Source organism: Marmota flaviventris, chromosome 11 (genome assembly GCF_047511675.1).
Source record: "Marmota flaviventris isolate mMarFla1 chromosome 11, mMarFla1.hap1, whole genome shotgun sequence".
Lineage (NCBI taxonomy): Eukaryota > Metazoa > Chordata > Mammalia > Rodentia > Sciuridae > Marmota > Marmota flaviventris.
In genome coordinates this window covers 53,871,150-53,883,533 of record NC_092508.1, presented here as the reverse complement: position 1 = coordinate 53,883,533, position 12,384 = coordinate 53,871,150, and the positions used below count along the sequence as shown (strand labels likewise).

At 36.3% G+C, this 12,384-nt stretch overlaps 1 protein-coding gene across 3 annotated transcripts in view; it reads right to left on the bottom strand.

The window, feature by feature from the left end:
* Positions 1-12,384, bottom strand: part of Sestd1 (SEC14 and spectrin domain containing 1) — a 128,143-nt gene that overhangs the window by 18,463 nt on the left and 97,296 nt on the right. For all 3 annotated transcript variants that reach the window (XM_027943977.2, XM_071619020.1, XM_071619018.1), the window contains exons 10-13: positions 10,298-10,420; positions 2,342-2,536; positions 1,704-1,818; positions 156-315 (exon numbers count right to left, since the gene is read on the bottom strand). In XM_027943977.2, the coding sequence (XP_027799778.1) occupies positions 156-315; positions 1,704-1,818; positions 2,342-2,536; positions 10,298-10,420 (593 nt within the window). The remainder of the gene's footprint in view (positions 1-155; positions 316-1,703; positions 1,819-2,341; positions 2,537-10,297; positions 10,421-12,384) is intronic.

Below are 12,384 nucleotides of genomic sequence, written 5' to 3'. Positions count from 1 at the left end.
CAATTATATATAATAACTATTATATTCATCAAAAGCCTATTACATGCCTACTATATAACAGGTAAGAACCTTTAGTTTGTATGTAAAATATAAATTATACAATTTTTCATTTTAGTTAGTATGTTGTCTTGGTAAAATTAACAGTCAAACTTTGCCTTTGTTTCCTAAGTTGCATGTCTTCCATCACTCCTTGTATGTGGTCCACGTTTTCTTTATTTTCAATGGTTACATCCTTTCCATAGGCCCAGGACGCCTGATTGGAGATCTGATCCAGCAGACCTTGACCTTTTTCACGCAAACCTTGCAATCCCACATCTAAAATAAAAGTTATTAGATTTAATCTCTTAACTAAGGTGTTTTTCCCTCCCTCAAATAAATCCTCTCAGCAGATACTGCACTTGGAATCCAAGCATAAAATCTTTATATATTAAACCACATTAGGATGGAGTCCTCCGAACATCTCAAGGAATAAAATCCTTTTAAACGGAGAGCTCTCAAACCAAATTCTCCCTAAAGGGAATGTTTAAAACACAAATCTCCATAGATAATAATTTCTTTTAAAAACTGAAAGCAGGAAGAAAGTATGTTAATTTCTATTTTGACAAATAAATTTTTCCATTTTTTTCCCTGTTTCATGTGTTCCTATTTTTAGGACAACAATGTAAATATTTTGTTTAAAAACAGTGTAAAATTTGTGAGATTTCAAGACACTCACATGGTGTATTATCAGTGTAAAGGGATGCCGAACGCTGTAAAGTCAAGTCCAACTTACGCACCACAGGAGCAACATTAGGATATATTTACAATATTCCAAGTCAGACATGTGTAGAGAAATTCTCTTCTTTTTTTTTTAAGGAAAAGTATGACTTAAGGAAACTACTGATATTTTAAAATAAATTTCATTTGGTGTATTGAATATATACTATGTATGTCATCTGTTAAACTAACAATTAGGCTACAAGCAAATAAAATGTCAATACAAAAAATGTTTTTCTGAAACCAATTCCCTGAAACTGTTTTCCACAATTAATTAATCTGATTTGATCACATGTCACCACTTTCTACATCTGCTTCCTCTGCTCCTTCCCTCAATGGACAGTCCCTTCCCATTTTCACATCTTGGCCTAGGAAAGTTCACTGCATTTCTTACTGTGGAAACGTTTAAAAGGTCCTGATGACAAAAGTAACAGAGCTTTCATTAAGAGCTAGCTTAATGAAATGGGACCACTCCCTCCTTAGAAACTAGGTAACCCTGACCATATTCCCAGGCAGAGAAACAAATGCACAGAACCAAACCAACTATTTTTTCACAAGGTTAGGATATAGCAACAACAAAAATCATTGCATAAAACACAGTTCGGGGCATACAGAGTTTACCACAGAACACTTCACAACTAATTACAGTTTATGCATGCACTACAAATAATTTCACTGTTCCTAGGATATGCAAGATATAGCACCTGTAGTAAACAAAAAGGCCAAAGGCCCAATGAAGGGAGGAGTGCCTAATCACAATGAAAAGTAAAAATTTTTAGCAAAAATTAGACTCACTCAAGGGAATAAACCCCCTTTAATACTACTTTTTCCTGTGTTCCCTGCAAATAATAATTAGTTCAGTATAAGCTGACTTAATTGTGTAACCATGATAATGATATTTTTTTAAAAAGAACTCTTATGTTTCAGCATTTTTAAAATCTGCTTACCAACACTTTTCAGCTTCTCTTCAAGCAGTTTTAAAGTTTGCTGAATCGATGCTCCATCAGCTGGTGCTACATCTACGCACAACATCCCTAATAAGCCATCCAACTGCTGAGACAACTAAAGCAGAGGGACACCAAAGAGACAACCCTGATGTAATCAGCATCTAAAGTGTTTAATGATGAATGAGGTTTATCTAATGAGGTTATCACAATTACACTTGAAAACATTATGCTGTTAAAAGACAAGAACAAATAATCAGAGTACATGTTATCTAGAAGATGGAACACACAGATGCATGCGCCAGAAAGACAAAGGAGAACATCCAGGTCAGCAGAGTGCAAAAAAATTATTGACACTTCCATTTCCATCTATGTTAAAAAGCATACATTTTGAAGAACAGTCAAAATGAAATATATCTACTGGTTTGGAATACTTTAGTTAGACAATCAAAGGTTTAATTGCATGCAGAATGACTTAGAATCATTTGTTAAATCAGAAAATTTTATCACGTTACCCCCACCAGTAAATTATATTATTGTTCAAGGAAAATAATTAGAGGAGACATGCAAACCTGCAAAAATTATGTGTGGATTGTTCAGATTATCTGAGGAAAAGAGAATCGATCAGAGTAGACACTTACATCTTGTGCAACACCATGAAATTCAAGAGCTGCTTGTAAGAGATTTTGCCTGAATTCCAGCTGACTGGCCTGCCGATAACAAACATCACTAAGTTGTTGCTGTAGTGACTTCAGTTCCACAAGATCTTCCTCATCCCCAGCATTCAAGAGTGCGGCAATTTGCTGATTAAGCTCCACATATACTGCAAACCATTCCTGTAATAGAGATATCACAAAGTATATTAAGGATCAAATTAGCTCCTGGAGGACACATTTTATCATTTCTCCAGACAAACTAAGTAACATACACATGAACATTTTTATAAAGCAACACTGTTTAAGTAGAGAATGTAAAATCCCTATCCTTCCCCACATCCGTCCATCATGATCCCTGGAGCTCACTGCCTGCCAATGGTAGTCTCCTGTGTCCTCAGTCTGGCTTCTAGATATTCCCTTCCTTCATATGCTCTAAGTAAAACCTGTTCACCCTCACAGTGCACAGTTACCTCTGCAGCCCCCTAAACTGGTTGCTATCTTTATTTCCACACCAACATACACAAGCCCAGAAGTGGGCTGACTCATTACTATTTCAAACCATTTTTCCCCCCTCTTGTCTGGAAAACCTGTGAAATGCAAGATGCTGGATTACGCCCTTCCAGCCTTTCCTGTGGTATCCCTTCATCCCCCTGAGGTTTCCTCTCTGCATTCCTCTCTGTGCCAGCCTTCTTGGTGATGGCCTCCATGTACACATGCACCAACACTCTGGACTCAGCTCCTCAACTGTTTCCCTCACTTCCACTACTGCATCCTCACACCACCTCAGCTACCTACTCCACTGGCCCTAAAAGCCTGTCATCATGTACTGCTTACTATGCAACTCTAAACTCTCACTTTTGTGAATTCCATTCTTTCATCAGATACTGACTCCAATGCCCTTCTTTTAGCTACACCCCCAGAGGTCCACTGATTCATTCTCCTTTCATGTCTGACACTGCAGCACTTGGCAGCCTCTCACCCTTGGTCAGAAGCTACAACCACCTCCCGACATACAACCCTGGCCCCCCACACCTGCCCTCCTTCCTTCCATCAAATTCACCTACTGAAACCTCAAACCTGGCTTCTCTGCCTACTGTGTGCCTGTACCAGAGTGGCTGAACACAGCTAGGTAAAAACCACCACAGACATGCCCTGCATATCATCCGTCAACGATGGACCACACATGTGATGGTGGTTCTGTAAGACTACACAGCCTGGCGACATCATAATTGTCCTAGTTCCTGTAAGTGCACTCTATGTTGCTCATTCAGCAACAAAATCACCTAATGATGCATTTCTTAGAGTATGCTCCAATTAAGCGATACATGACGGATGGTCTGTGCATATTTTTTTTTTAAGTTATAGCTAAATAATCTCAAACAGAGGTTCAGTAATCCTTGCAGGTTTCTCTAAGCAATTCACTTTCCCATTCTCGTGATTTTTTTTTTTCACTCCTTAAGTCTCCAACTCCCTTTTTACCTCTTTACTCTAGAAGAACTTCTTAATTCTCTGGATGCAATTAAAAGAGAACAGTCTCATCTTCCCACCAATAAATCTACAACCTTCCCTCCTATAGCCCTGTGCTCTGCCTCCCCACTCTATAGGGGCCCTGCTCCTGAGGCCAACACTCCTCCAGAGCATGATACCCTCTCTTCTGCTGCCTGTGCACAACTCTGCTCTTGCAACTATCATCTCTTTCTCTCTGATCAATTCTTCTGTTTCAACTGGATTATTTCCATCAGCACATAAGCAAGCTGTAACACCTATCCTGAACAAAATACACGCTTTAGGATCTATACATTTTAAAATTCTGTACATTAAACCTCAAAAAACAAACAAACAAAAAACTTTCCTTAAAAGATAATATTCTTTGTTTCATTCCCTATTCTTTTAAAATTCATTCTAAGTCAGGATTTTGTATTTCCCACTCTTCTAAAACCAATCTTGTTAAGTTACCAAAAAATTCCCAGAGCTTGAGTCTTCCACCAGCAAGAATTGCTGGTTCAACCTCGGGAGCCCAACACTTCCTACCACTTCTGCCACCTCCACTCCAAGAGCTCCAGTCTTCCATTTATGCTGCTTGTCCCCCCTCCCTATCTCCACCCGATAGCCAGTGATCTTTTCAAAACATAAATCAATTTTTGTCTCAAAAACCTCTCCACTGATCTCATGTAACATTTAAAATAAACTTTAAGCTCCTGCTCATGGGTTAAAAAGACATTACTTATTTTGGCCCCTAACTTCCTCTCATTTTCTGTGACTCTCTGTCTTGCTCCCGGTACTCCAGTGATGTCCACCTTCTCATTGTTCTTTAGTCATATTCCTGCCTTGAGGTGCTTCCATGCTATACCCTCTATCTAGAGGGCCCTTTGCTTGGATTACTCCATACCAACTTGAGGTTTCTGATTAAATGTCATTTCCTCAGAGGAGGCTTTCTTAAATGCCATACCTTTAGTGCCTCTCTACTCCTTACCTCTCCATCATGATTATAATTCCATATGGTAATCCTGTGCAATAACCTAAGAGCCTAAAACAACCTGTGGCATATCATATGTGCTCGATTAACGTGCTGAATGAATGCATTAAGCACAGAAAGCACTGTAGATTTGTTGGCATTAAATCATAGAGGAAACAGTGTATTATTCTGCCTCACATGGAATGTTTGGTTACCCCAAGTAAGGAGGAGGGATGCTGCTCCATCTAACAGATAAGCCTAGTGTTATGGATACATGTCCTGCAATGCACAGGCCGGCCCCTACAACGATTTTGTATCTGGCCTTAAGTGTTAGTGGTACAGAATTTAAGAAACCTGCTCCATTCAATGGTGATAGTAACACCTGCTATACTTACTTTATTAGTTGCTGTAAGAATTTCATCAAATAATATACATAAAATACTTGTAAAACTACAGTTATCACAATGATTAAGCAGCCTGACAATTTAAAAAGTATAGAATATTACCTGAGAAAATTATCATTGTCATGGTCTCATATCTCATATCTTTAGTAATTAAAATTTAACTAAATGCTCTAAATAAAGATATCCAAATCTCTGAAGTAGTGACAATGATTCTGAGAAAAGTAGTAAACTAAAGGATCAGAATTCCAGGATGGCACTTCTCAGTGAGAACTACTTACACTAGAACACCTGGGTGTTCATCAAAATACCCAAGTTCTTCCCTCAGCCTCTGAGTCTCTTGGGGTGGGGCCCTGGAAATTGCATTTTTAACAAGCACCTCTGATAATTCTTGACCATTAATGTTTAAGAACCACCACTGTGAAGCTGATTTTTGCCCTGGTTTGAAACCTTAAAATACATGTAAGTTCTAGCAATGTGACCAGGGATGTAAATACAATATAAAGACTAATATGTCTCAATAAATTAATGCCTAGAATTGGAGTTACTGATGTTACTTTTGAGTGTGTCATAAATAAATGACAAACTCTATACCTATGTGGGACTGAGGATGGGGGGGGTCTGGCTTACATATATGTACGTGTTTAAAATTAGGCATAATGTTTCTTCATAAAAATAGAATGTATATAACCTTAGGTAAACAGCTGCATTCAATTTACTATGGCCATTCTTGTACTCTGTTCATACACATTTACTGTGTTGAAATTTATTAATTTATAGCAAAATAAAAAGTCAACACCAAGATTTGGGGTTTGGATTAAGATGATAAGTAGGGGGCTGGGGATGTGGCTCAAGCATGCGCAGGCGCTGGGTTTGATCCTCAGCACCACATAAAAATAAAATAAAGATGTTGTGTCCACCGAAAACTAAAAAATAAATATTAAAAATTCTCTCTCTCTTAAAAAAAAAAAAAGATGATAAGTAGGGAAAGCATTTGAATGTTAGAACATGAACAGCCAGGACTGACACTATGATTGTGGTTGAGCCAGTGTCAATACATAGTTGGTGAAATGATCATTTGCACTTTGCACTTTAAACCAAGAACAGGAATCCCAGTCTGGGAGGAAAGAAATACTGCCAACCCAGGCTATGTTATACACTTAGAATATATACTGAGGACAAAGAGGTCTTGATGTGTCAAGTAAACCTGCTCCATTACCATCTATTAGGCTCCACACACCAGCACAGGGCCCTTTGGAGGCAGAAGTCAGCACTGTGGGAAGGTGGGACAGTGACAGAATGCAGAGGCAGCTTCAGAAATGCATGCTTCTACACTCTCCTGCTATGTATTTTTGTGTGTGTGTGCCAGGGATTGAACTCAGGGGCACTCGACCACTGAGATGCATCCCCAGCCCTATTTTGTATTTTATCTAGAGACAGGTTCTCACTGAGTTGCTTAGCACCTAGCTATTGCTGAGGCTGGCTTTGAACTTGTGATCCTTCTGTCTCAGCCTCTGAGATTACAGGCGTGTGCAACAGCACCAGCATGTGCTCTTCCCAACACACTCCTACCCTACCCAAATGTAAAAGTATATTTACCATTGTAGTCAAATATTTTGAGATTTATAAACAGACTCTACAATCACTTCTATTCACTTTGATATTTTTTGTTGGGTTGTATTCAAAAACCAAGCAAACTTCTAATTCACGGTCCTTCACAAATAACTACAAATCAGGAGGATTTTCATTTTTCTATATTAGTGCTGAATATCCTAATAAATTTGAGTTGATAGCTTTATTCTGCATTACACTTTCATGTGGAATGGAAAACATAATACTTGACATGGTACTTCAATACAAAATGGTCTATTAAAGTTTTCCAAATTCTACCCTTGTTAACTATCAATACTAGAAATTTCCTAAGACCTGAACAATTCCAGTAAATACTTGAAGCTGTTGTTTTACTAATAGAGAAAAGAAGTATTAGAATATCTTAAACATCATATATTAACATTCATCCAGCACCAACCTAGTCTTTTTATTTTAAATTTTTTAAATTTACATATGACAGTGGAATGCATTACAATTCTAAGGTGACAATGAATGCAGTGCCACCTACTGGCTAAAACAATGCAATTATCTTTTCTTAAACCTTTTAAAGAATGGAAAATTTTTAAAATCTATTCAAAAGTGGAAAGAATAGCATAATGAAGCCCCATGTGCAATCTAGCTTCAATAATTACCCACTTGTGGTCAATCCTGTTTCAACTATATTCCAATTCAATATGTCCCCACCCTCCAATTTTCCAATATCCCAAATATCACACATGATTTAAGGAAACAAAATCCACAATAAATCAAGAGTATATTTTTTCCTCTGGGGTCCAGATCTATGAATACAGATGTCAAAATATGTGCATGGGGCTGGGGTTGTGGCTCAGTGGTAGAGTTCTCACCCAGCAAATGTGAGACTCTGGGCTCGATCCTTAGCATCACATAAAAATAAACAAATAAAATAAATGTATTGTGTCCAACTACAACGAAAAAATAAATATTTAAAAAAATGTGTATGTGTGTCCTCAAATAGCAAGAGAATATAGATACATACATACATACATTGTATCTTAAGCATATCCATGCAATTTAGTAGCTTTCCCTAAGAGAGAGACAGAGTGAAGGGATCCTACCTAGATATCAGGATGTCTATGTTTTTAACCTAGTCTAGCAACTTATTGATTTAAAAAAAAGTCTGTTTCTTCATCTATAAAATAAGAAAGGGATATTTTAGTTTATAAGGTCCTTTCCAATATAAAAGTTCTGTATATCTTTTCCACATTATAAGTAAGCTTAAGCACATGAAAAGAGATACCCATACATAATTTATTTTTAAGCTGATTTTAAAAATTCATATAAAAAGTATACATAAACAAACATTTAAACACAGGGGTCTCTATGTATGTCAATGGTAATTTCACCCACACAACATACAATATAAAATGTAATTCCAATACTTTTTGTGAATTTATACATGATATATGTAGAATCCAATTTCTAACTATAACTCTCTTGGTATCTTTTAAAAATAATAAGTACATATATAAACCCTATCTTTGGGCTCCTCAAGTATCATGTATCCTTACTAAGAGGACTTTCAGAACACTTGGTGACTAAATTCTCTTAAATAAAATCTGATATTCTATGCAAATACTGCTTTCAAAAATTTACAGGGAAACAAATTATAGAAACCATCTATACTACAGTAACATGTTCCACCCAGAATAATCAAATAAATCATAATCCATGTAAAAAATATCAACAGTATTTTAAAAGCCTAAGAGAGGGCTGGGGCTGTAGCTCAGTGGTAGAGCACTTGCCTAGTATAGGTGAGGCACTGAGTTCAATCCTCAGCACCACATAAGAATAAATAAATAAAAGTATTATGTCCATACAATAAAAAATATTTTTAAAAGTACAAGATAATTAAAAGATCATAACTTCAGGAACAGGGTTTATAAATCAAATATAAATTATTCTAATTTTTTACCATAAAACGAAGAACCATATTGGAACCTGTGAAATGGATAAACTATATGGGATTTAATTTTTTTTCTTTCTTTTTTTTTTAGTTATAAATGGACACAATACCTTTATTTTATTTATTTATTTTATGGGGTGCTGAGGATCAAACTCAGTGCCTCACATGGGCTAGGCAAGTGTTCTACCACTGAGTTACCACCCCAGCCCAGGATTTCATTTTTCCAAGTCTCTTACAGGTACTAATTAGAAATGTTAGACTACCTATGTACTATCTTTATATGATTTCCAAATCTTGTGATAGCTCTTTCTACATATTATTGTCTCGGCTAGACTACAACTCCTTTAGGCTATGTTATGTAGATTATCGGCCAGTGCCACTGACAGTTAAGCCTGACTGGGGGAGGAAAAAAAAAAACCTAATTGGAGAAAGATTACTAAAAAAAGCAATATGAGGAAAGTAAACAGAATGTATCTCCTTAAAAATAAAGTGATTATTAAAATATAGCTCTAATAAAGATGAGATTTACTCAAATTTATTCGCAAAGAATATTATTTATTCTTTAACCATACTTAGTTAAAATATATATTTCTTAACTGTTCAACTTTTATTACCACTTCAAGTAGAGGAGTTGATGGGTAAAGAAACACACTGTGAAAATATAATGTTCCAATGACCCTTCAAACTCACCTGTTCCAGAGTTTAACACTATTACTGATCAATTTTTGAAGATGGATAGACCAAGGAGATAGAATTTAATGGATCAAATTTTATATTTCCAATTTTGTATTCAATCTATTTAAAATTACCATAAAAAGAAATATGGCTTCAGGGAGGGGGGATGAACTGCCTAATCTACAATCTATATGACTACTTTCTCCACATACAGAACTAACTATAACCAAGCATGAGCTTAATAAACATCTGTTTCTTCCACATAGCAAGTTGTTGCATTTTAAATTCTCTTGAATAATTTTATCTATAATCTGAATAAGGATTGATTTATTTCCCAATCCATACCTGTGATCTGTCTAATTATCCCCTTCACAATTACAAATGTCACCCCTAAATGCACAGAGAATGGAAGATACTCTGCCTCCTCTGAACTCCCTCTCCATCAGCTGTGTGTAACACTGCAGTCCTGGTGGTATTCCCAGCATTTAGTTGTACAGCATGCTCCCAATGAAGTAGGGAAGGGCCTTTCTCTAGGATTTTAAGAACAGACTTTTCTATTGAAGGGACTAGTGATGAAGGCTCTATTTTTGTATTCTTTTTTTTTTTTTTCCATCACTATAGCTTTTAAAATTTCATCTACAGTGTGTTAGAGAGGTAACAATAAAATGAAACTGCATTGCAGGTAAAACCTAAACCAACCTTCGAATTAACGTACACTAAGTGGTCAAAATGAAAACTTATAACCTCTAAGGATTCAATAAACTGTATTCTAGGCCCCTATACAAAGTTAACAGCAGCTTAGCACTTAGTACCACCTATGCTAATTATGCACAAGAATAACTGCACTGTAACTTGCAGAGGAAAAAGCCTCTCACACTGTGCTGGCTCTCAATCTCTTCATGCTTCTGCTGTAGGGCCTGGGAAGCCCTAATAGAGTCACCAATCCCCCACTGGGCTCTCAGTTGTTCTGATCCAGGTCCTTCCAGCCAGTTCACAACCTGTAAATGAAAGTTGAGATGAAATTTTAGAATAATCAAAGGCTTTTCAAATTTTCAGTCTAACTGGTTTTCTCTCCCCCAAATTCCTTAAGTATTTTAAACTGAAATTCTTTAAGTTCTACTACATAAGTAATAAACATTTCTTTCGGAATTACACAGTTATAATATGACATTTCCAAAATTTACACTTTGAAAGATGTACACTGTAGCCTTAGGCTTACAGTTATCTGATCATTTGTCTAGCTAAAAAGAAATCTGGAATGGTTCTATAAAAGAGGATTAAAAATTAACTTATGATAAGACAATCAGAAAACTACAGAATTTAGAGTTGAAAGGGAAATCAGAAATGACATTGGTCAAGGTTATCTAACACTTAAGAAAATTGAGTTTCAGGGAGACTAAATGACTTCCCCAAGGTAACATAACCCATTACTAAAAAAAAGTAGGACTAAAACCTGTGTTATCTGGTCTAATGTTCTTCCCTAAGCACTGAAAAAAAAAAAAAATTAGATGAACTAACAAAGCTAAAATACTACTTTCTCACTTTGAAAAGAAAATTAAAAAACTAACTACAGAATTATATTATAATACCTTTAGGTGCTTTCTTAGGATCAACTAAACATTCAGACCCATAAGAAATCCCACCAGCTCCAGTCCACCCAGGATAGAGGGGAAGGCGTACAGCTATAGCTGATCCTGGGTGGCACTTTAGGAGTTCCTCTTCTCCCAAGTCCCTTTTCTGTCCACATGGGAGAGACACAGGAGTCACTCCACCATGAAAAGTTCACATCCCTCAGGGCCACACCCATTATGAGTGTCAACTGAATTCATGGATGCCCCCAGTTCGGCCTTCCATCAAATAGTATAGTTCTCCCAGTTCCAGAACTGGGGTAATTTTTACTATAAGCAATACTACCTGATAACATAGGTGACATTTCAATTTTTATCAGGTTCTCAGGAGAGCAAAGCTAGACAGTTAGGCAAAGAACAAATACTCAGCAGTTTTGTTAAGTCTACACTCTACACACACAATCATGCCATGAAGGAATTTTAACCAAAGAAAACACTACTGCTGAAATTTACCTGTTGCTTCATTAGAATAAGAAATTCAAAATTATATGTAATTTTATGCCTTAAATCTAAACTTATGATAGCTCCCAAGGAGTGAAGGCAGCTTACTATGAGGGTCTGCATGGACAGGCTTGCCTTAGAACTGTGTCAACACAGCCAGTAGCTCCACAGTGCACTCTATCATATCACCAGCTTTACATTGTCTGGTTTTTAAACCTAACAGTACACACATCTTTATTTTTTATGATTATATAAAAGGACATCATAAAAAACAGTCATGTGTATTTTCTTCCATTAATTTTTCACATAGTTTTCATATACTCCTCCAGATTGGGTTGCTACAGTCAGTTCTCAGAGTGTAAGTTCTATCCTGTATTTTTCACTTATCATTAAACTATCATACTCTAATGAGTTTCCAAGTGGCTACAGTTATTACAATTTTCAGTGATTTCAAGAGTCTCTTTTTTAAGAATATAAACCTAATTGCTTGTCTACCTGCCTCTCTCCCATCTAATCAACCAGCCAGCCAGCCAGCCAGCCACTCAACCAACCAATATTAGGCACTAAGAAATATGGTACCTTAAATAACCATTATATCTGCTACATTCTTATTGTTGGACATTTAAAGTGTTTCCACTCTACATCAATTCTAAGCAATGTGATTAAAAAAAATAGATAGCAATTACACATGGTATTTTCTCTAATTCTATATCATTTTCCTATGACAGTTTTCTGATACAGAACTTCTTTCATCCAATGACAATGAAATAATAAAAAAAAAAAAACCCTCAAAAACAAAAGAGTCAAAGGATAGAACTGTTGACTCACTGGAATAGCCCTAAGTAGTGGAACTTTCTCTTGATTAAACTATATTTTCAGAGTGCTAAATTCAT